Here is a 24,937-nt window from a genome sequence, read left to right as displayed (position 1 = left end):
CTTTATGATTTGTTTTGTATAATCTATTAGTATCAATTCAAAATAATTTATTAAAATAATTTGATCTGAATTTAATCAATTCATTTTTTTATCAAAAACTTAAATAATTGGTATCAAATAGACCATTCTTATATTGTATTCTTTTACTTTATCTTTGGCAAAAGAAAAGATGCATTGTCTCAAATACATTTTGCATGAATATATCATTGACATTATACCTCGGGACAAATTATAAGATTGATATCTTTATGATTCAAATTGATTGATGCCTCTTAAGATAAGCAAGAAATGATTTTGAGAGATTTGCTCTGATACATTCATAATATCATTTCTGAATTTCATTGATTGTTACTTATTACGAAAAGAAAGTGATGAATTTTAAAATATATCTTATGCTTGGCTTTGATACTTAAAATTTTTTATTCTCAAAAGCTCTATCATTCTTAAATCCTTGAAGCTAAAAGCCTATTTGTAATTGAGTTTGAGAATTTATTTAATGCATCAATTTTATTTAAAAAGGAGGAGATATATTTTTAAATCTATATTGATCGAAGAAGAAAAATAATTCTTTTTGGATAGTTACTATATGGATTGAATCTCAAAAATAGTTTGTATCAAGAACAATTAAATTGATTGTCTTCTATTTTAGATTGATTTTTTTTTAAAAATAAACTCAAACTTCTTTCAGTTGGTATCAAACAGAATTTCTCAAGAATATTATCACAATTGATATCATAATTCTTACAATTGGTATCAAATAGTGTTGACCTTATAGTTGATTTTGATGATTACAAAATATTGAGTAATTATGGTACTAATCATATGTTTCAAAAAAAATATAAGATTTTTCATGTGCTCACAATGAAGAAATTATCCATAAAAAAATCTTCTCAAGATGCCAAGTCAAAGTACTTAAAAGATCAAATTCACACAAGTTTGGATGGCTCATTATGAAGAAAATAAAGTTAGAAGAAGCCAATATTATTTGAAAGTATTGGGGACAAGAAAGATTAAGTTTGGAAGTGATTCAAATAAAAAAACTCAAGTTCAGACCTTGAGTCGACTCATGGAGTAAAAAAATCGACTCTGGTAAATTTTAGCATAAGCACATAGTTTTGACACACAGATGAATCGACACATTTCTAAAACGAACCGACTGTATTCATGGAACAGAAAGTAATTTCTGTAAGTCTGAGATCGAGCTGACTCGAAATAAAATTGAGCCAACTCAAAATAAAATCAAGCCGACTCCAAAAAAAATTGAGTCAACTCATGACACAGGGACAACATAATGGTTAGTTTTTCTATACTTCTTCAACGGTTAGTTTTTATTCCTAACGGTTATTCCAAGGGCTCCAACGATCAAAACTCATTCTCCAACAACTTTCAAACCTATTAAAAGCTAGAGAATCATTTGTAAAGCAAGATTAAAGAGATTTAAAGAGATTCAAGCTTCGATCGGGCAAATCATCAGCTTCTTTTATGGGCTTTAAAGAGTTTAAATTCTATTTTTATTTTGGGCTGAAACTTTCATTCTTGTATTTGTTTTCTTTACAAGTTTTTTTGGAGAAAAGAAGCTTAAGGTTAAGGCCTATCCAAGTCCGAAATTAGACATTATAAGTTTGGGTTAGTGAGTCCAAAAAACTAACTAGGTTGATTGTGAGCCTGAAAAATAATCAATGTAAAATTTTAGTTAATGATCTCAAAAAATCAACTGAGTTTGTTTGTGAGTCCAACTAAAATAAATATATTGTAATCAAGAGGATTATAGTAAAATTTTCAATGAGAGCTTGGGGAGTGGACATAGGTGCAGGATTGCATCGATGAAAATTTATGAATTTTTTCTCTCTTGATCATTTATAGAACCACTATAAATTTGTGTGTTTGTGTTATAGCTTTCCTTGCTTTCTTTACTTTATTTTTAATTTCTAATTTGTATTGTTTAAATTCTTGATTTGCATACACTATCTTGCTTTGTTGTAACTTAAAGCCTTCACCTCACAAACTCTCTAATTTGCTTAAATTAAAGTATATACTTGTTTAAAGCTAAATTTGGTTAAAATTTTAAACAACCCAATTCACCCCCACCCTTCTGAGTTGCTACCTTTCTGAGTAACAAATAGTTTATTCTTGCCTTAAATTTTATTGCTTTATATTTTGGCAAAATAAAAGAATGTCCTATCTCAAAACTATTTTGCTTTGCTATATCCTTATCTTTGAGATAAATTCCAAAGATTGATATCTTTTCTGAACTTATTTGATTGATACCTATTAAAATATTTTTTTTTAAAAAATAAAATATATCTTATGATTTGCTTTGAATGATCTATTCAAAATCTTTAGTTTTGGAAGTTCTACTCCATTGAATCTTTAAAGCTTAAAGTACTTTTAATTAAATTTGAGAAGTGTGTTTTGCATCTATGATTTTCAGAAAGGCAAAAATACATGATTAAAATTATATTTTTTGAAACTAGCCAAATTCAATTTGAATTTAAAAAGGGAAAGAAATCTTATTTGAAAGTTAGATATCTTAATCTAAATTTGAAAGTTAAATTCAAGTTAACTTTGAAAGAAGGAGAACTCAAATCAAACTCTGACTATTGAATGTGTGTTTATTTGAGTTTTAACTTTAAAAAATTTGATGGATAATTTTAAATCCTTCCATGCACTTTTTGATGCTATCAAAAATGGGGAGAGTATGTTGTGTTGAGTATATGCTTGAAATACTTGGATTAATCATATAATTCATTATGCCTGATATGCTCATTCAATTGATTCATTATGCTTGAGATGCTTATATGCTTGTTTCAAACAATCATATGAAATGAGCATTTGATGAGCATATGTATTCATTTGAATTTATGATAAATCTATTGAAGCATTCATGAAGTATATGCTTACATGCACTTAATCTATCGCTTCTTGATTATATTGATAAATTAATTGAAATACATTATATTTTTATTATGCATATACTTATAAATTTATAATCATCAAAAAAAATATTGAGTATAAATGATACTAATCATGTATTTCAAAGATGAATATAGGATTTTTCAAGTACTTAAATTCAAGAATTCATCCATGAAAAAGATCTCCTCAAAAGAAGCTAAGTTAGGAAAATAATGATTTTAAATGCTTAAATAAAACTCAAATAAAAATTTTTTGAAAGCCTTCATGATGGAAAAGGTCATAAAAATCAAAGTGAGAGAGACCCTGAAAAGTTGAAGTCAAAAAGTCACTCATGGAGATAAATATTCAATATTTTTCAGTTGGCTTTCATTTAAGTCGACTAAAATTTCATCCAGTTGCTCAAGTTGAAAAATAAAAAAAGAAAGTTCTAGTATGCTAAAGTTTTCGCTAACACATTCTCGAGTTAACTCAAGTATCATCCGAGTCGACTCAAAGGAAAAAGGATAGAAAATCCAAGTAGACTTGCAGAAATTCAAGTGAACTCATAGAAATTTGAATGGCAGCTTGAGTCGACTTGAATTATCCAAACAAAATTGTAGAAAAAGATAGAGAGAAATATTTTTGAAAAGACTGACTCAAAGGTCATTCGAGTCGACTTGAGCCCAATCCGAGTTGACTCGAGTTCCAACAGCTAGTTCTGCTGAATTTTCAAAAGTATGCAGAATTATTTTTAATGATTAGTTTTTCACTCCAACGGCTAGTCCAAGCATCCCAATGGCTAAGACTTATTCTTCAGCCAATATTAAACCTATTAAAAGCTAGAAAATCAATTTAGGAAGTAAGATTAGTGGGATTGAAGGGTGAAACATTTATTTTTGTGAGCTAAATTGAATACCATTGAAAGGAAGAAAGGAGAGGATTAAGTGTACTATTTTTAGAGCTTTTAAAGAGTGATTTTCTCCAAACTCATCAATATCCTCTTGAGCATCAATTGAAGAGAAGTGAAGCTTCAAACAAGCCATCTCACAGCCATTTCTTCGAGCTTCAAAGAGTTCTTTTTCTATTTTATTTTACTTGTGCTGAAAATTATATCTTATATTTTAATAACTTTACAAGTTTCTTTGAAAGAAAGAAACTTAAGAATTAAACTTGACCAAGCTCGAAATTGGACTTGTTAGATTTTGAATGGTGATCTCAGAAAACCAACTGGACTGATTATGAGTCCAAAAAATAATCGGTGAATATGTGGTGGTTGGTGATCCCAAAAAATCAACTAGATTTATTTGTGATCTCAGATAAAACAAGCACACTATAATCGGGTTGATTATAGTAAAATTCCTAATGAGAGCTTGGAGAGTGGATGTAGGTGTGAGATTGTATTGAATTACTATAAATTTCTATGTATTTATGTTGCACCCTTTCATATTTGCTTTACTTATTTTTAATTTATGTTTTGGTTTGTTTTAATACTTGCATAGCTTTTCTTATATCTTGATTCCACTACCACATATATTGAAAATTTTATAAGCACTTTAGATAAGTTAATTTGAAGCAAAAATTATTTTAAATTTCAGACTTAATTAAAAATTTTTAAACTACCTTTCTAGGCAACATCGCTTCCTAGATGTAATCCGTCAATGTATGGCTGTGGGGTCAATCTGTATCTCGGGGGTAGGATGGCATATGTCACTTATAAGATCTAGCTATCCAAAAATAGCATGGTTTTCGAAGCTGAGGTGGTGCCCGCACATCAGGTGCTGGAAAGAGAGCCATTTGCTTGACTATGGAGTATAGTTGTTTCAACATTGCCGGTCCATCCCTTAATGCTCGTGATTCCTGGGACTCCCATGCTGCTCTTGCAGCGATCCAAAGGGTTATTTTTATATTCTAGGAGGCTCTTTTTTTTAATTTATTAGGATTAATTTTGATGGTAGTAGTGTTAAGGATAGTAGGAATGGTGCTGGATTTGTCATTCAGAGTCCGGACATCAAATTGCTAATCTTTTGAGCCTCCATCTCGGGAGCTAAGCTTCGAGCTGCCTGGGCAAGTATTATCTATGCTATAGGAGCTGTGGATAGAGAGGATTCTCATACAGAGAGATTTTGCCACAATTATCAGCTAGATGCAGGACAATATGAAGCAACTGGAGGCCCATCTACTCCTCCATAATATCTAGATTTCCCTTCGTGATTCCATCATGGTTTGGTATGTATTCCAGAAAGTGAACAATACAACAAATTGGATCGTATCTTATGTTGCTGAGCACACTGAAGAGTAAACCAAATGATAATGTCAGACGTGCCTGTGGGACCTACGGATCTTTTGTTCTCTGACTTTATAGGTTATACTACACTAGAGTGGTGTGATCGTTTGCTTGTACGAAAAAAAAAAAAAAAAGACCTAACAGCCTACCAAGCTAAGGCCTAATGGTCTACTGGATTTAGATGTAACGGTCTACAACTCCATCTCTATATAAAAGAGATAACGAAGGGATCTTAAGTTAAGCAAGCAAATATATAGAGAACAGCACCAACATTCTCTCACTCTCCCGTCTCTTCCCTTCTTTGACTTTAAAGAAAAAGCAGCAGCAGCAACTTTAGCAGACAAATAGCTTACTCATGATATATTATTATTATATCATGGGCCAACAACAAGCATCTTTATTCTCCTTATTTTTTTTTAGTTAGAGGCCAATCCACAAAAATGTCTTAGAGATTGCAATGAAAGGCTTTGCAATCAGAATATACCTTCCTATGAATCACTCGGAGATGAATGCTTTTTTTCCCCCTCACATGACTCCAACGTAAAATCATTACGGGCTTGATACAGAACTTGGGCTTGGTGTGTAGGCACTTTAAATAAAGGACTGGAATGCTAATACTAGGGTGCCCAGATAAGGTTGTCCATTTGGCAATCTTGGTCACTGTTGGAGCTCACAACTTTGACACCGGTGATCTGTAAGCGGTTCAAGTCTGAAAATAATCAGCAAGATGTTTTCATGATATCTGGATAGTTGTCAAGCCAAAGTTATGTTTAGATACCTTGCACAAGTAATTCCAGTTATGTGGTGATAACTAAGAATATTTGCAGATTAATATACCATCTTTTGCTGGAAAATGCTTAAGGAGTCTGCTGCCTGATATAAATCATAATTAGGATGTGAAAATTATGCAACCTGTAAACAAAGTTATTGAAGCCCATGGTTCAGGTCCTTTCCTTCCGATTTGCATTCCTAGTACATGTATAATACTTACGCAAATCCCACATCCAGCATTTGAAAAGAAAGCAATAACATCGATATACTTACATTAACCGATCAAACCCATGCTAAAATCCCATAACTTCTTCGCCAGATTTGTGTCAGCAGCATGAGATTTAAGTTCAGCTTCATTGCAGTCAACAAAATACCTACCGCTCACTCCCTGGACTTGTGGATGCAATGCCAAGTAACATGTTGTGGCCGCACCCTGTTGTGGATAGAGAACGGAAACATGGTGACATGCTGTCAACTCAACATAAGAGAAAAATGAAACCAAACCTGTTACAGTTCCAACTCATATTTCATTGATTGACAAGCACAGAGTGAAGGACCACATTGAAGGAACTTTTCAGGTGGTGATTTAGCATAAATTCATTAGTTATAATGCCTTAATGGATTTGAGATTTTTATGATTATGAGAGGAAGCACACCCTATCTTCTTGGTTTTGGTTTTTTGATGGGCATGCTTAGAATTAAGAGGATAATAAAAGACACTGATGTGACAAATGCAATAGGCATGGCTTCAACAATCTATAATGCTGGATACATGGGAACTCTACCTTCCAACTGCAGGATAAAGTGAAGATTGAGGTAGACGAGAAGGTATCTGAGGGTAATATTGAATGTTTCTTTCCCAATTCTATGCCTTTATATTAATACAAGATGCACTTTCATATCCTTTACGTTAACGCGTTACAACTTTCTGAGAGACAGAAGCAGTGAGCTCATGTCTTATAAGCTCTAAATCCACCCTTATGAATCTTCTCATCATTTTCACACAAACATCAAAATTAGTTACTTAATAAATATGAAACACTATTTGACCAGAATATGAATTCCTTTCCAGTCCATGCCATCCTGTTGTACTATGCCAAATTAGTGCGGAACGATTCATGTATGAACCCTGTGGTGCTCTGGTTATCAAAATGGTTCAACCTATGTCAATCGTGCTGGTTCAGCATAGTCTATATGACTTAGTACTCCACACCAAGCCAATCTTCCACACCACCCCCTCCCCCCGGGCATGACATGGCACATGTTAGTACCCAATGATTCCCCAATGCGCAACCTCATGTGGGATTGAACACATGCTCATGCAAATGCTCGCATATTTCTTGTTTAAGCCTTGACATCCTTGCCACGGGATGTCATCAAAAACATGATGATGAGCACGTGGTCATCCCTAAATGGATTTTGATATCATTTGTAACCATCTAGGACTCCAAAAAAGGCTATACAGAAGGTTACATTTGGGATCCTTAGCTCTCCTTAAGTACACAAGACTTTCCATGCACACATGTAATGTGCGACTAAAAACATTCCAATATGGAGCCTTACACATTCCCTTGTTTAAGCACTAGCATTATCACTGGGGGAAGAGACCAATCCAAAAGGGCCTGTGCTATACTGTGTCCTAGTCACATGAGCCATAGGCTAGGTAGGCTTCGATACCATCTGTAATAATCCAAAACCTTATTCAAAAAAAGCTAGCTAGAAGGTTATTATTTTGGGATCCTTGGATCTGCTCAAGTACCAATGATATGCACACTCAATTTGGGCAGTAATCACATGCCCATGCAGGCCCTCACTATAGGTTAATCCATTGGTCCTATGTTAGATTCTTCTGCCACATGATACTCATCCTCAACTTGTTTGATCGATGCTTTAAGATTGCTAGTTGTCCAACATTTAACTTGATCTTGCAATTTTATATGACCTCCAAACAATTTACATTGCGCTAGAAGTCAATAATGTAATTTTATAATGAACCTTGGCCATTTCATAAAGAAACATGGATCTTTAAAGACATCATCAGATGATTTTGACCCAATGTGATATATACATTGTACAGGATTTGCAATGATGGTTGATTTGAAGAAATTCGAGTCATCATAAGTTTAGATAACATGACAAAAATTTACTCGAACCAATTGGCTTGTTCCTTGTAACCCTCATCTAGCTTTACTTCAAACATAGCACATCAGAGTGGTCATTCTACATGTATAATGTCAAAATAGCATGGGCATCATTGAAGAATTTTTAACCGAAAAATCAAGTCAAAACTGTTTTGTATTGTCAATCACCTTCCAAGTTTCAACATTCATTAAGATATTAACCTTTACTAGTTAGGTTTTGAACAAACATGGGTATATTAATGAAGATAAATCATAATATGAATATATGATGAATATTTCGCCATAATATTTTACCATGTCAACCATTCAGGAAATAAATATTTGTTCTTAGCAGTCCCACTTGTCAGATTTTGACAGTTCTTCCCAATTTAAGAAAGTGATGAGGTTAGCCAACTCAATGTCTATGATCATAAAGTTGACCTTCAAGGGAAAAATAAAAGCATACATATAGGTTATGATCAGTTCGTCTCGACAATTGCAGTATGCAAATGCACTGAATAACTGTTCCAGTCAACCAAAGTCCATTTTCTTGCAGAAAAGTAATGGAATGCAAACAAGCTCGACATTTTGGTGACTAATGAATTGAGAAACCTTCTGCATTTAAAGCAGAATGACAAGGTCATTGTGCCTGACAAGAAAATGAATAAGATTGCAAGGAAAGGCAAGTCCTGCTACCAACTCAAGGCCATGCCATCTCCTTTGCTTGGATGCCATTTTCTGGTGCCTTTTTCTCTAGAAGCTCAGAATCCTTGACAGGGAAGCTTAGGACTTAGCTTTCCTTTACTCAAGTTTGTATGTGGTTTCTCATGAGCAAAGATCAAGGAGGTATTTACAAGATGCAAACCCTAAGGGCTGTCCCTTGCAATCCACGATATAAAGATGTGGTTAAAACTTCGAAATCAGCACAGGAAGTTTTCAATTTGTGCTGAAAATGATGTAAAATTGGTGCTCATTTTGGATATATTTGAAGGACAACTTTTTGAAGTTACATTTGAAAGACAACTTACGCCCAGGTGCGATTGTGTAGAATCGTTAAAGCTTGTGCAGTTCATTGAAGCATTTAGTTGAATGAGTGGTGGGGCGGTTACTGCTTGTTTGGGTGGTTCGTAATGGCGACAAAGGTAAAGAGGTGAGTGACAATGGCCGATCCTTGCTAGAGCTGGGTGGTGGGGAAGATTCTTGGGCTCATCTAGCTCAGGGACTGCCATGGCGGTCCTAGTGGATAGAGCACAAGATAACACTAGAGGAAGTGGAGCAACTCTAGTGGTTCTTCACCAAAGTGCTTGAGTTCTCAGAGGAGAAGATGGAGGAGTCCCAAAACTAGTGGAGGAACATTTCTATGCTTGTCCGAAGTCTCGATCAGAGGGTGCCGATGGAGTGGGTGGCAAAGTAGTTCAGAGCTAGAGGGTAGCTTCAATATGATCCAGAACCTTTCATTTTGGTCGAGGATCATCACCTCATTTGGTTTCGATCAGAGGAAGATTGCAGGAGGGCCATGGTCTGTCACCAGCCAACTATTGGTGGTGGAGCCATGGGTCCATGATTTCATCCCCATCCCAACACGGTGTGAAGGATGGTGATCTAGATTCCGTTGCCTGATCTATCGATGGAATACTGCAGATAAAGTGGCTAATGGGGATTGCTGTGGAGGCCGAGAACCTGTTCTCCTTGATGACTTTACTAACCAGCACTAGAAGATCGGATTCCCTAGAATTCAAGTGGGATCAATTTGGTGGAGCCCTTGAAGCTGGGGGTTTCCATGAGGGAGAATTTGGGATTGTTTTGGTAGCCATTCATTATGAAAATGTACTGCCTATGTGTTACTAGTGTGGCCAACTGGGCCACGATGATGGTGACTACAAGTTTACCTAGAAGAGAAAGTGGATGGGGCCATGGCCTTCAATCGGAGAATTTTTTGTGAGCCCCATGGCAATGGAGGAAGTGGTGGTGGAAACTGAGCTACCAATGAAGATTGTCCAGTTATGGCTTGGACCATGGGTGGCCACCTCAAGGATTCACTAGCCTAAACCCTCTAGGGTTCCAATGAAATCGAGGAAGATGATCAATTCCAATCCACATCCTTGGCTCCAAGTTCATCCCCATCCCCACTGAGCTCATCGAGATAATCAACCAGCTCTCTTCGGTCACCACTAGACTCCGATGGTTAGTAAAAGCCAATCATGGTTGCCCATCGATGCTTGCTGGACAAGCCTCGGCATGGCCTTGACTCAACCTGAGTCAAAAGTTTGAGACAAGATTGGGCTTTGAATTTTGATCGAGTTGGACCTAGCTCGAAAGGATATGGTGGTGGCCCTCAAGGAGAGCCCAAGCCACAGGAACCAATACATGGTGGAAGTGGGAGGGTCCTCTCTGAAGTGGATCAGAAGCCAGCCCAGCAACCTGATCCAAAGGAGGTTCAGCTCTCTACTCCCAATGTGTCTGGACTTCCTATGGTGGGTTCGATGGCTGGGCCAAAGTGGGAAGGGCAGAGGGCTTCGTCAGGAAATGGGTTGTGCGGCTACACCAACACCAAGTAAGGGAAGCAACTATCAAAGGGGTATGGCGTCGACCTTTCCAAGCTCTCTCCTAAGCCAACGATGATGACTACATCAAGAATGGCTGGAGGTTTGTCTAGTGGTGATTGTATCTATCCTAGGTCAAGTGCAGAAGGGGGGCTTGGCCCTGGCAATCAGATGGAAAAGAATCGAGGGAGCGGCCGAGGATGAAAATCCAGAAGCTCGCCTCAAATTTAGATGCCAGCCGCTATCCACATCAGTACTGTTGAGGTGGATGGGGGCGATGATGGGAGAAGAGTGGACCTAACATAAGGGGGGCCGTGGGTTGGGCATGAGGAGGTTGTGGGCCAGGTCAAGCAGGCCTTGCTAAGTGCTAGAAGCCAAGAGAAGATGGTTGAGGGTGATTCATCATTCTATGAGGGGGGTAGAAAATCAGCCTTTCATTTCACTTTTAGGAGAATGATGCAGCAACATGAACCTGATTTGTGTGTTCTGAGGGAGACAAGGTTGTCTAGGCCTAGCCTAGTCCATATCCGGAGGTAGTTTCTGATTACTTGGGGCTTCAATGTTGTGGAGTCCCAGGGTCTTTCTAGGGGCATAATGGTTATTTGAAAAGCGGTGTAGCTTTAGTGAATGTTCTACACCAATATACTCAATAAGCTGTAATCATTATCACTGAAGTTGGACTAACTTAGCTCTTGTTGAGTGTCTATGCAAGCATCAATTATTTGGAGAAGCATGTGTTGTGGCGGGAGGTGGTGACACTGATTGATCAAGGGATCCCATTTGTGGTAGGTGGTGACTTTAGCCGCATTGTTAGGCCTCATGAGAAAAGGAAGCCAGACCCTATGTGGATGATGTGGAGTCTAGGGAGTTCAAAGACATTATCTAGTGGACCTTGGTTTTATTGGTTTGAGATTTATTTGGTGCAACACCCACCAGGGAGGAGCTAGAATTTTAGAGAGGATTGATAGGATCTTCATGACAGCTAGTTGGATTCAAAGCTACCCTACTCACATGGTCTGTCACTTGCCAAGGATTGCTTCTGACCATTGTCTAATCCCGTTTGTCATCGACACAGCCCTCTCTCATCGAAGCCCTTTCTGATTTGAGAAGGTGTGGCTCTTTATCCCCAATTTTGGACATTATGAGGGAGGTCTAGTGCATGCTGGTCTGGGGTGATGCAGGTATGGAGTCGCCTGAGGTTGGAGCTGATGAGGAGGAGGCTTCTGAGGTGGAGTAGGAAGGAGGTTGGGGACATCTTCAGGATGCTTGAAGCCATTAATACTTCCATCGTGAGCTCTAAAAGCATGAGGACCTAGAGGGTGGGTTGGCGGAGAGGGAGTTGGTTGATCTTCGAGGTTTGCTGTCTGAGTACCATTCCATCTTAAGGCAACAAGAGATCTTCTGGAGACAGAAATCTAGGATATAGTGGATTAGTGAAGGAGATCAAAACACAAGGTTCTTTCATTAGCAAACCATCATCTAGAGGCATATGAATGGATTTGGGTGATTAGGGATCCTAGGGGGCAATGGCTGCTTGATCAGGACCCACTCAAATAGGAGATTGTGAGTTTCTTTAGATCTCGATGGACTACTTCGTTGGGAGGGAGTCAGACCTTTGGACCTCTCCTTCGCAGAGCATGGTCACAGAGTAGGAGAATAGGGAGTTCATCAAAGATGTGATGGAGGAGGTGCAAAAGATACTTGGTCGATGGCAAAGATAGGGCCTCGGGACCTGATGGCTTTCCTCCTCTTTTCTTCAGGAGATATTGGTTTACCACTGCCAGATGTTGGAGACTTGGCAAGGGACCTTCATTGTCCTAATTCTGAAGAGATAGAATGCTTCAAAGCTAGAGCATTTTAGACCAATTAGCTTGCGTATGACCATGTACAAGATTTATGCCAGGTTGATGGTCCGTAGATGAAGCCTATCCTCCCTCATCTAATCTACTTGGAGCAGAGGACATTTGTCGGTGGTTGTAGCATCTCTGATAACATCCTCATTACTTAAGAGTTTATGCATGATCTTGATCGAGCTTCCCCACATCATGTGCTCATGATGATCAAGCTTGATATGGAGAGGGCCTATGATGCATGACTTGAAGATTCCTCGAGGATGCATTGTCATACTTTGATTTTCACTCTTGCTAGATTGGTTGGATTACGGCATGCATTCAGAGCCTATATTTGCCATTTTAATCAATGGGACACCCTCAAAGTTCTTCTGTTCCATAGTGGGCTGTGGCAAGGTTATCATACTTTGATTTTCACTCTTGCTAGATTGGTTGGATTATGGCATGCATTCGAAGCCCTATATTTGCCATTCTAATCAATAGTACACCCTCAGAGTTTTCTGTTCCATAGTGGGGTTGTGGTAAGGTTATCTTCTATCTCCCTATCTTTTTGTTATCTGTGTTGATGCCCTCTCGAGAGCCCTTCATGTTGCATACCTGGGGTCGGTGATAGTCTCCTTCGTGCCAGCCCTAGGGGCTCACCAATCTTGCATCTCCTTTTTGTAGATGACTATCTATTGGTGGGCTGAGCTACAGTTGGAGTGCCATGGGGTTCACAACGATGTTAGAGGACTATTATGGTACCACAGGGAAAAAGATGAATCTCCTCAAATTAGCTATATATTTTAGTCCGAGAAGCCAATGTAGCTATGCCACTTGATCATGGAGAGATTGGGGTTGCGAAGCATCATGGGATACTGCAGTACCTGGGAGTGCCCTTCTCTAGATGCAGACAAAGGAGGACTGAGGGTGAGGGGGTGGAGCACGTTGTTCGGGAGCAATTGGAGGGCTAGTAAGCTCGGATCCTTTTAGTGATGGATAGGATTATTCTGGTCAGGTCGGTGCTCAACTCCATATCTATTTAAGTTCTTTTGAATGCCATCTTGCCAAGATTACAGTGCTAAGAATTGAGCAACTATTCTGGAGTTTTTTGTGGGGATCCTAGTCTGGTGGTGGTGGGGGCATGCATCTTGTGTCTTGGGATGTGATGTGCTAACTATAGTAAGGTGGATTGGGAATCCAGTCCTTGGTCACTATGTGGGAGGCTTTGATCTCTCAACATGCTGCCAGGTTTCTTCTTCACCCAGAGTCTATGTAGAGCATGATGATGAGGTCTAGGTATGGTCTTTGGCCAACTAGTGGTGAGATCCAGTTTAGTCATAGATGTTAGATGAGTGCCCTATAAATCAATTATTAGCTGATACATTTTATATTTTTAGGGTTTACCTTTGTACTTATAATATTAATAAAGAATTTTTTATTTCAATCATGTTTATGTGTTCATAATTTATCTTAAAAATTAACAAAGATAATTTTATATATTCTCAAAGGTGTTGAAAATTTGAGACGTACATTACTAGTAGTTAGTTTCTGAATGCTTTCGATCAAAAGATTATCACGAAGGACAGTGATCAATCTATTTAAGATCGATACACTATTTATCTCTCTTATGGATAAATGAATCTCGAGTCTGCAGTGTAGGAACACTGGGATGAGAGTACGGATGGTTATTAGAGAATAACTTGCATTGAACATGACCAATATGAAAAAATCACTTGAATGTCTACTTACTCATCAGTGATTATCTTGATGCTACACTGGTTGAGTGATCTTTTGATCTGTGGTATCATCAGCTATTCACAATGAGGCTACTGAGTTTGACTTCACGTTCTCTTGATCCCTAACCATTGGGATCTTTACTGTGTATGTTGGCTACAGTAGGTTCAGATTCACTGTTAGGAGTAAGATGCATCTAGAAGGAATCTATCTCTTTGATAAAAAAGAAGAATCCTATGAAATTTGTGAGACTAAGTTTAGAAAATCTTTGGCTAAAGCAAGTGTAAATACTGAAAAAAAAAATTCATAAAATTTATAAGTAAACTCAAGTCAAGATAATCTAGCATATGACTGATAATGGGATTTGACGAGTTCTCTATGACCTCTGCCAAGTCGGAACCCATGATAGAAGGACTGAATCACATGATAACTACACCTAGGGTTTCACACTTTTATTCTATTAGATTGTCACTACATACTGCTAGGTGTCACTGATAGATTGTGGGACTAATCGAGTATCATCTTGATGATCGATGACCCTCAAAAGATAGAGTTGAAATTGTTCCAACCCATCGAAAGGAGTTTTGATAATATTGTAATGAAGATCACAATATATCTTACTACTAGATAGAATAAACCTATAAGGTTACACATTAAAAGATTTAATCTTGAATTAACTAATTGGACTTGTGAAGTTCTAATTGGATTGAGATTTAGTGAAATTCTATTAAATTTAAGAGAACTATGCTTGCACATAGTTAAACCCAATTCTTCTCTAGACTTCGATTTCTTAAAGATTGGATCAAGTCTATAGCCTTGAACCTAATCTAAATCTATTTTGATTTGGATTTAGCTGGGCACCTATTTATGGGATTGGATCAAGCCAATTAGTTGGCAAACAAATCTTCTTATCTTCTCCCTTGATTTTCCTTTGGTGGTGAAGATTAATTGAAAAAAAGATGAGGCGCATGCCTCCCTTTTTGGAAAGACCAAGGGCGCATATTCTTGGAGTGGGTGAATGAAGGAAAGAGAGGCCCACCCCTTTTTGGTTTGGGAATGGAAGGAGAGAGAGAGGGGCCACACCCCCTCTCTTGTGCACTTAAAATCCTAAGGGGGTGCCAACCCAATTACCTGCCTTAAACATCATGTGATGCCTCCTCATCTTGCCTTATAAGATGAGGGTGCCACATCTACTTGACTTTTGAGGCAAGAGCTTTTCCAATTGGGCCTGATTTTTTTTAAAAAAAAATAGATTAAAAGATAAGTGACCTTATGAGATAAGAACTAACTTTTTTAGCCTGAATGGATAATAATTTAGAATCAAGAAAAGGCCTATTTAAGGAGATAGTCTCCTAGGATTTTAGGTAATTAAATTTTTATCATTTTAGATCTCTCTCCTTCTCCACACCATCTCTCCTTCCTTCTCTCTTTCCAATGCCCAAGTGTTGGGCATCCCATCTTCTCACATGCCCAAAGATAAGGGTGTTTGATTCTACATCAAGAACGAAGAGAAAAGCTGTTGTTCAAGTATGGAGTTCACGGTCAAAGATCAAAAGTTGATCAAAGATTCAAAGGACTGAGATTCTACCTAGAAAAGAAGGATCTACGATGAAAAAAGCTTCAAGATTGATCCTAGTGGATACCTGTGGAGGCCGGACATGTGTGCGGCTTAAGAACCTACAGATCCAAGATCATTGGTTGTGGTGTATTTCATCCGCACAAGGTATTGAGATCCGATCTCAATTTTAATTTTTAATTTTTAGATTATATGCATGTCTTAGATCTAAGGCTTGGATAAATGTAGATTAGATCGATAGCATATGGAGTTAAAGAATTTAACCTAGATCTATTTTCATTGCTGTTTCAAAATATTTTAAAATCTATGCATGTTAGTCTATTCGATTTTCTATCAGTGGTATCAGAGCTACTGGTTCTTTAAGATATGTATAATCTGATTTTCATATTAGATCTAAAAATTTAGATGATTTAAGATTGATTTTATGCTGATATAAAGTTGTTCTGGTATAGGATTTATTCCTATATTGAAAAGATTGTCCTAGCACAAAATTAATCAATTTTGAGAACTATTTTTGAAATATTTAAATCAATCTTTTAGATCTAAAAATTGATGCATATGATATATCTTTATTCATATTATATATGAAATTAGAATGACTAAATATTCACATCGGACTGGTATAAAGTTGTCCTGGTATAGAATTTACCTCCTATATTGAAAAGGTTGTCCTATTTGATGCGAACTAATTTTTAAAAAATATTTTTAAAATATTTTAATCATTATTTTAGATCTGATTATGTATATATTTGATTTATATAAATTTAATTTTAGATTTAAAAATTAATATATATGTGATATATATTTATAATTTAGATCTAAAACTTGATATATGTGATATATGATATTAGGTTTAGATCTGAAATTATTTCAAGATCATAAGCTACTAATGCATGTAATAAAATATAATCTAAAAAATATTTTTAAAATCTAAAAATTATGTTATTGCATGTGGGTATGGGTTGAATAAATTAGATTTAGTGATCAAACTATAATTAAGATCAATTGATTAGATCAGGCTAGAACCCGTTGTCGATTTTGAGCAGTTAATTGAACCTAATCAATTATTGGTTAGGATTACGTCAAAAGGGTTCAAAGTTAGTTTTAGTTGTAGATGGTCATATCGATTCCTATTTTGATGTGAATTGATTAACTCAAGATTTAATCTGACCAATTCGTTGGTGTCTAAGAAAAGTAACGGAGGGACCCCATTCATCTTAACTTATCTGATCATTTTGAAAGATTTAGTTTCGTACTAGATTACTTGTTGACTCGAGTTCACCTACATCGACTAGAATGGTTAGATATATGGATGTGCTGACCTAAACTTGATCAGTTGGATATCATATCTACTGATTTAGAAGAAATATAAATCTAAATCTTCTCACTAAATATTAAGTCTAAAGATCTTCCATCATTGTAGAGGTGTGGGTGCATTCCTGATGTTGATCGTTCTTGACTAGTTACGGTGGTTCGATTATATCGAGAAGGTATAACGACTCTATTGGCATTTAATGCCTCAGGGTAGAGATAGAGTTCGGCTCAATAACTATTAAATGAGGATCCCAATGATGGCTTTACGCCTGCTGATGAATAATGGGTCTGACTTAACTAAGAAATATGCCAATAACTATTAGATAATACCATAGAACTTAGAGACCAAACCCACTGCATCTTGCTTAGTGAAGCAATGGACAAGATGTTGTCCACTCATTGATCTATGCTCACTAATAACTGTTAGGTGAGGTGCGAGTAGATCAGTGGGACTACAGTACCCATTAGAAATCGATCATGTATAGTTTTCTGTTTCTTCACTCGAGGAGTGTGGGAGATTCAATGAAATAGTGGGAGCTTTATTTTTTTTTATAATTTTTAAAATAAATATTTAATAAGTATAAACATCTAACTAAAAATTATTCTCTCTATAGATAACCATATCAAGTTTCAATCTTTTAGCTCGTATTCTTGAGATAAATAGATTGACCGAAATGAACTACAAAGACTGGCTCCGAAATTTGAGAATTATTCTCAATTTTAAAAAACTAATCCATGTCCTAGATTAGGATACCCCTGTATTACCAGCTCATCCATCTCTTGATCAATGAGCCGCACTTGAAAAGTGGGTGGATGAGGACAATAAGGTGAAGTATTACATTCTAGTGTCCACATCCAATGATCTTTAGCGACAGCATGAAGACATGAGGACTGCCAAAGAGATGTTGACTCATCTGCAAGAGTTGTACAGTGAGCAAAGTCGAACAACTCACTTTAAGGTCTCTCGAAAACTATTCAGAGCGAAAATGCATGGTGAATAGTCTATCAATAATCATTATTTGACAATAATTAAGGACATCGAAGAGCTTCAAAAACTCGAGATGAACATGGATAAGGCATTGTAGGTGGATTTGATCCTCCAGTCTCTTTCTGATTTGTATGGGCAATTCATTATGAACTACCATATGAATAAAATTGATAGTACTTAGCTCGAATTGCTGAACATGTTGGTCATAGCTAAGGGCACTTTGAAAGGTTCAAGGAGTATGGTTCAGACTATGGAGCAGACTTCTTCTAAGAGAAAGTCTTCTTTCAAGAAAAAGAAGAAGCCTGCAAAGAAACAAAAGAATGAGGCCAAATCCAAGAAGCAAATTCTGAAAAGGCTAACGATAAAGGAAAGTATTTTTATTGTAATGTTGAAAGCCACTGAAGAAAGAACTGTCTGACATACCGGGCGACTGTGAAGAACAGAAAGAAGGATGGGCCTTTGAAGGTATGTTTGACTTACTCGTAATTGAAACTAATCTAACAATTTTTTCTTCTTCTAGTTAGATTCTAAATTCTATTTCAAGTGCTCATTTGTGCACTTCTATGCAGGGTCTTGAAGAAGTTAGAGAGCTAAGAGAAGGCAAGATCACTCTCCAGGTTGGCAATAGAACAAAGGTTGCTGTTGTGACCGTCGAGACCTATCCTCTACGATTACCATTATAAATTAATTTAATTCTGAAAGATTGCTATTATGTACCTATAGCCAGTAGAAACTTAATTTTATATCTATGCTAGCATAAGATAACTATAATTTTTATTTCAATAAAGATACGTGTACAATTTATTTTGGAAATAAAGTTATTACACATACTTTCTTGATTGACAGTTTGCATATGGATGCGAGTGTTAACATTAATGAGCAAACTGTGAATGCCGTAGGGTCTAAGGGACTTAGAGGTAGGATTAGTTAAAAATATCTATAGCACCTTAGGTTAGGCCATATAGGAGAGGACAGACTCCACAAATTGAAGAAAGATGGTCTTCTCGGACCATTGACTTCTGAGTCTTATCCGATTTGTGAGTCTTTTCTTCAAGAAAAAATGGCTAAGCTGTCCTTTATGAGATAAAAAAAAAGTCATTAAATATTAGCTCTGGTACATATTGACGTGTGCGGTCCATTCGATGTACAAACCAGAGATAGCTATATCTACTTCATAATTTTTATCGATGATTATTCACAATATAATTTTATGTATTTGATGCATCGTAAGTCTGAAGTCTTTGAAAAGTTCATAGAGTTCAGACATAAAGTAGAAAAAGAGATCGAAAAATCTATAAAGGTTCTTCGATCAGATCGAGGAGGGGAATACCTTAGTGAGAAATTTCAGACTTATCTCAAGGATAATGGCATAGTCTCACAATGGATACCTTCAGAGATGCCTCAACTCAATGGAGTATCTGAAAGAAGGAATCGGAGTTTATTAGATATGGTTTGATCTATAATGAGCTTCATATATCTTCCTATCTTTCTCTAAGGACATGCATTACTTTCTGCAATTCATTTTTTGAATCGGATTTCCTCTAAATCCATTTCTACCATACCATAAGTTATGGTATGGTAAGAAGCTGACTCTTGGGTACCTTAAGATTTGAGGATATCCAGCCATATCAAGCGACAGTAGGCGGACAAGTTAGAGGCTAGATTATTTAGGGCTCACTTTATAGGATATCCTAAGAAAATCATGGGATACTGCTTCTATCTTCCTGAAGATCACAATATGATTCTGAGCCATCATGCTATCTTCTTAAAAAGAAGTATATCCAAGATGGAGGTAATGGGAGGAGGATTGAGCTCGAAGAGAAGGTCTCTAAAGAAATCGAGTCCAAGAACCTAAACCTAGTAGTGAGTCAATAGATGTGGTACCTCCACCTCATAAATCAAATAGAATCTTTCATCCTTCTGAAAGATACTTAGGTATTCTTATAGAAGATCTAAAGAAGCATTATTTGTGGAGATAGGGACATTAGGAATGATCCCAAGACCTATGATGAGGTAATGTTAGATATTGACTCTGAAAAATGGATGGAAGCAATGAAGTCAGAAATTGACTCCATGCATTTCAACTAGATTTGGTCCTTAATAGATCTACCTGAAGGTCTTGTACCTATTGGGTGTAAATAAATTTATAAAAAAAAATTAGGTCGGATGGTAAGATAGAGATCTATAAGGTAAGGCTGATTGTGAAAGGTTATAGTCAATATGAAGGCATTGACTATTATGAAATCTTTTCGTCTGTGGCCATACTGAAATCCGTCCACACTCTGCTTGCGATTGCAGCTTTTCATGATTATGAAATTTGATAGATGGATGTGAAAACTACCTTCCTAAATGGATATCTCGAGGAAAATCTCTATATGGAGTAGTCTTTGAGTTTCATATCCAGTGATAGTGATCATAAGGTCTGCAAGCTGCAAAGATAGATATATGAACTCAAGAAAAATCTCGGAGTTAGAATACTCACTTTAATGATGTGATCAAAATATTCGATTTCATCAAAAACAAGGAGAAGCCGTGTGTGTATAAAATGATCAATGAGAGAACTGTCACATTCCTCATATTGTATGTAGATGATATCTTTCTGATTGAAAATGATATTCCATATTGACATTGGTCAAACTGTGGTTGTCAAAAGAATTCACCATGAAAGACCTAGGAGAAACTTCCTACATTTTTGGTATAAAGGTCTATAGGGATAGATCTAAGAGAATGATAGGACTCTCATAGTAAATATACATAGAGAAGGTGCTGAAAAGGTTCAGCATGAAAAACTTCAAGAGAGATCTCTTTCCCCTTAGATATGGCATTCATCTCTTCAAGAAGATGTGCCCTGACACACCTGAGGAGATCCAGCATATGAGCAAGATCCCTTATGCTTCAGCAATAGAGAGCCTCATGTATGCCATATTATGTGCACGACCTGATATAGCCCTTGCCATGAGTGTCACGAGTAGATATCAGATGAATCCAGATGAAGAATACTAGATTTTTGTAAAGAATATCCTTAATTACTTGAGAAGGACTAAATATTTGTTATTGATGTTTGATGGAGGATCGGAGCTGAAAGTTAAGGGATATATCAATTCAGACTTCATGACTGATGTCAATGATAGAAAGTCTACATCGAGATGTATTTTCTTGTATAATGATGGTACAGTTAGCTGAAAGATATCAAGCAGCCGATCATTACAGATTTGATCATGGAATCTGAGTACATCTCCATCTTTAAAGCTGCTAAGAAAGCTTTTTAGCTCAAAAAGTTTATTGCGGAGCTAGATGTGATGCCATCAGATGCCATTACACTACACTGTAACAACAACGGTGTTATAGCCCTAACTAAAGAGCCCAGATCTCACCAAAAATTTAAGAATATAGAGTGGCGGTTCTACATCATACGCGAATACCTCGAGAAGAAGTTCGTTGAGGTGCAGAAGATCAACTTCATGCAAAATATGACGGACCTGCTAACCAAACCTCTTAGCCAGCAAAAGACGAAGCTCACCTTGAGAAGATGGATTTTAAGTATATGGCTAATTGGTATTAAGTCAAGTGAGAGTTTGTTAGATGAGTGCCCTGGAAGTCAATTGTTGGCTAACATATTTTATATTTTCAAGGCTTACCTTTATACTTATAATATTAATAAAAAAAATTTATTTCAATCATATTTATGTGTCCATGATTTGTCCTAAAAATTAACAAAGATGATTTTGTATATTTTTAAAGATATTAGAATTTGAGACATATATTATTAGTGGTTAGTTTCTAAATTTTTTGATTAAAAGATCATCACAAAGGGCAATAATCAATCCATTTAAGATTGACGCATTGTTCATCTCTCTTATGAATAGATGAGTCTCAGATCTATAGTGTAGAAAAACTAAGGTGAGAGTATGGGTGGTTATTAAAGAACAACTTACACTAAGCATGATCAACATGAGAAACTACTTAGATGTTTACTCACTCATCAATAATTATCTTGATGCTGCAGTGATATGAGTGATTCTTTGACCTACAGTGTCATCGGCTATTCACAGCGAGGCTACTAAGTTTGACTACACGTTTCCTTGGTGCCTAGCCATTTGGATCCTTACTGTATATATTGGCTATAGTAATTCAGATTCACTGTTAGGAGTAGAATGCACCTAGAAGGAATCTATCGACTTTGGTAGAAAAGGATAAGTCCTATATGATTTGCGAGGCTGAGTTCAGAAAGTCTTTGGCTAAAGCAAGTGTGAATACTAGGAAAGAGTTTTTACGGAATTCTCAAGTAAACTCGAGTCAAGCCAATCTAGCATATGACTGACGATGGGGTCTGATGAGTTCTCCATAACCTCTGTCAAGTCGGGATTCATGATAGAAGGACTGAATCATACGATAACTACACCAGGAGTTCATACTTTTATTCTACTGGATTGTCACTATATACTGCTAAGTATCATTGGTGGATTGTGGGACTCATTGGATGTCCTCTTAATGATTGATGACCCTCGAAGGGTAGAGTTAGAATTATTCCAATCCATCGAAAGGAGTTTCGATAATATTATGATGGAGATCACAATATATCTCACTACCAAATAGAATGGAACCTATGGCATCACACATTAAGAGATTTAATCTTGAATTAACCAATTAGACTTGTAAAGTTCTAATTGGGTTAGGATTTAGTAAAATTTATTGGATTTAAGAGAATCATGCTAGCATATGGTTAAACCCAATTCTTCTCTGGACTTCGATTCCTTAAGGATGAATCAAGTCATAGCTTTGAACTTAATCTAAATTTATTTTGATTGAATTTAGTTGGACACCTATTTATGGGTCCAAAAAGATTGGATCAAGCCAATTAGTTAGCAAACAAATCTCCTTCTCTTTTTTCTTGATTTTTCTTTTGTGGCGAGGATTAATTAGAAAGAAAGAGGAGGCGCATGCCTCCCTTTTTGGAAAGATCAAGGGTGCATATTCTTGAAGTGAATGAATGAAGGAAAGAGGGGCCCACCCCTCTTTTGTTTGGGTGTGGAAGGAGAGAGAGAGAGGCCACGCCCCCTCTTAAAATCTTAAGGGAGCGAAAAGAGTTGGCGCTCCAACTTCTGCCTTCAACATCATGTGGCACCTCCTCACTTTCCTTATAAGATGAGGGCACCACATCCACTTGACTTTTGAGGCAAGGGCCTTTCTAGTTGGATCTGATTTTCTTGAAAAAAAATTAGATTAAAAGACAAGTGACCTTATGAGATAAAGACTAACCTTTTTATCCTGATTAGATAATGATTTGGAATCAAGAAAAGGTCTATTTAAGGAGATAATCTCTTAGGATTTTAGGCAACTAAATTTTTGTGATTTTATATCTCTCTCCTTCTCCACGCCATCTCCCCTTCCTTCTCTCTTTCCAATGCCCAAGTGTTGGGGTCCCATCTTCTCACACGCCCAAAGGTGAGGGTGATTGATTATACATCAAGAATAAGGAGAAAGACTGCTATTCAAGTATTGAGTTCATGATCAAAGATCAAAGATTGAAAAAGATTCAAAAGATTGAGATCCTACTTAGAGAAGAAGGATCTATAATGAGAAGAAAGGTTCAAGATTGATCTCGATGGATATCTATAGAGGTCGGATACGTGTGCAGCTCAAGAACCTTCAGATCCAAGATCATTGGTTGTGGTGTATTTCAACCCGCGCAAGGTATTGAGATCCGATCTCAATTTTAACTTTTAATTTTCAGATTATATGCATGTCTTAGATTCAGGTTTGGATAGATGTAGATTAGATCTATAATATGTAGGGTTAAAGGGTTTAATCTAGATCTATTTTAGCTGCTGTTTCAAAATATTTTAAAATCTATGTATGCTAGTCTATTCGATTTTCTAACAAGAGAGCCTTTATTTTGTGGAGGGAGATCTATATGCGAGCCCTGATGTCATTCCCCAGACAAGATGAATGATTGAAAATGGTCATTTCATCGGTATTCTCTTCGACTCTTGGATTGTGAATATGCTTTTGACGCGATGGCTGACCTTTATTAGCTCTGAGGTGACTGACTTGATGAGATATGTGATCATCTCTATACCGACGATAGAAGCTGGGACCCAATAGTGGTGTCTCACCTCTTTGGAGAGTAGCTGGATGGGCATGTGATGTCCCTAGCAATTCCCTTCATCGATGTTTGGATATCAGAGTCCAGGGATCCTCATATATGATGAGACCCATCTTTGCTGACCTTTACATTTGTACTAGTTGGAGCCCACAGGCATTTGGATGGTGGATGGTTTTGGAGGCTAGATGTGCCTTCGAGAGTGAGCCTCTTCCTCTGGAAGGTCGTCTAGGGATAGCTTCCAATCAAGATTATTTTGAGAGAGAGAGGTATGGATGTCTAGACTATTTGCCCTAGCTGTGGTGAGTAGGAGATGATGGAGCACAAGTTTTTCCTATGCCCTTTACCTAGACGAGTTTGGTTCTTAGGGGTCAGTACCATCAGATTGTTTAGGCGGTGGATCCGATCAAGGCCTTCATTGATTTTCTAAGGTGGAGGGCTAGGGGTGATGCATCTAGCAAGGTTGCCATCCGGGCTATTTACCATTCAGTATATCTGGTTGGCTAGGAATAGTATTGTTTTCGAGTCCAGGAGGTACCCAATGAGGTTTATCTTTGAAAGAGCCCTGATCTAGATACGGGAGCTGATTCATATGACCTTTAAGCCTTTGAAGACATGGGACTCCCACCTTGCTCATATAATAACCTAATGGGTGTTCATCATTTGGAAGTCCCCACCTCCAGGATACTTGAAGGTTAGCTTTGATGGGAGTGTTAGAGACAGAAATGGTGGTGCTGGGTTTGTTATTCACGAGCCCAACTCTAGATTTGTGGCGGCAAG

General features: G+C 37.0%; 1 protein-coding gene across 4 annotated transcripts in view; it reads right to left on the bottom strand.

The window, feature by feature from the left end:
- Positions 1 to 5,542: 5,542 nt before the first annotated feature.
- LOC105031959 (short-chain dehydrogenase TIC 32, chloroplastic) overlaps positions 5,543 to 24,937 on the bottom strand; it is an 85,876-nt gene continuing 66,481 nt past the window's right edge. The window contains exons 8-10 of one of the 4 annotated variants that reach the window (XR_012135536.1): positions 6,221 to 6,380; positions 5,955 to 6,088; positions 5,543 to 5,868 (exon numbers count right to left, since the gene is read on the bottom strand). Coding sequence is in view for 1 of the 4 variants with exons in the window: in XM_073246181.1 (XP_073102282.1) it covers positions 6,222 to 6,380 (159 nt within the window). In the remaining 3 variants the exon portion in view is untranslated. Of the gene's footprint in view, positions 5,886 to 5,954; positions 6,381 to 24,937 lie in introns of those variants that run through there. The other 3 variants (XR_012135538.1, XR_012135537.1, XM_073246181.1) reach the window with 3 other exon arrangements.

This window comes from Elaeis guineensis, chromosome 11, assembly GCF_000442705.2.
Source record: "Elaeis guineensis isolate ETL-2024a chromosome 11, EG11, whole genome shotgun sequence".
Lineage (NCBI taxonomy): Eukaryota > Viridiplantae > Streptophyta > Magnoliopsida > Arecales > Arecaceae > Elaeis > Elaeis guineensis.
This window is presented reverse-complemented; position numbering and strand designations above follow the sequence as displayed.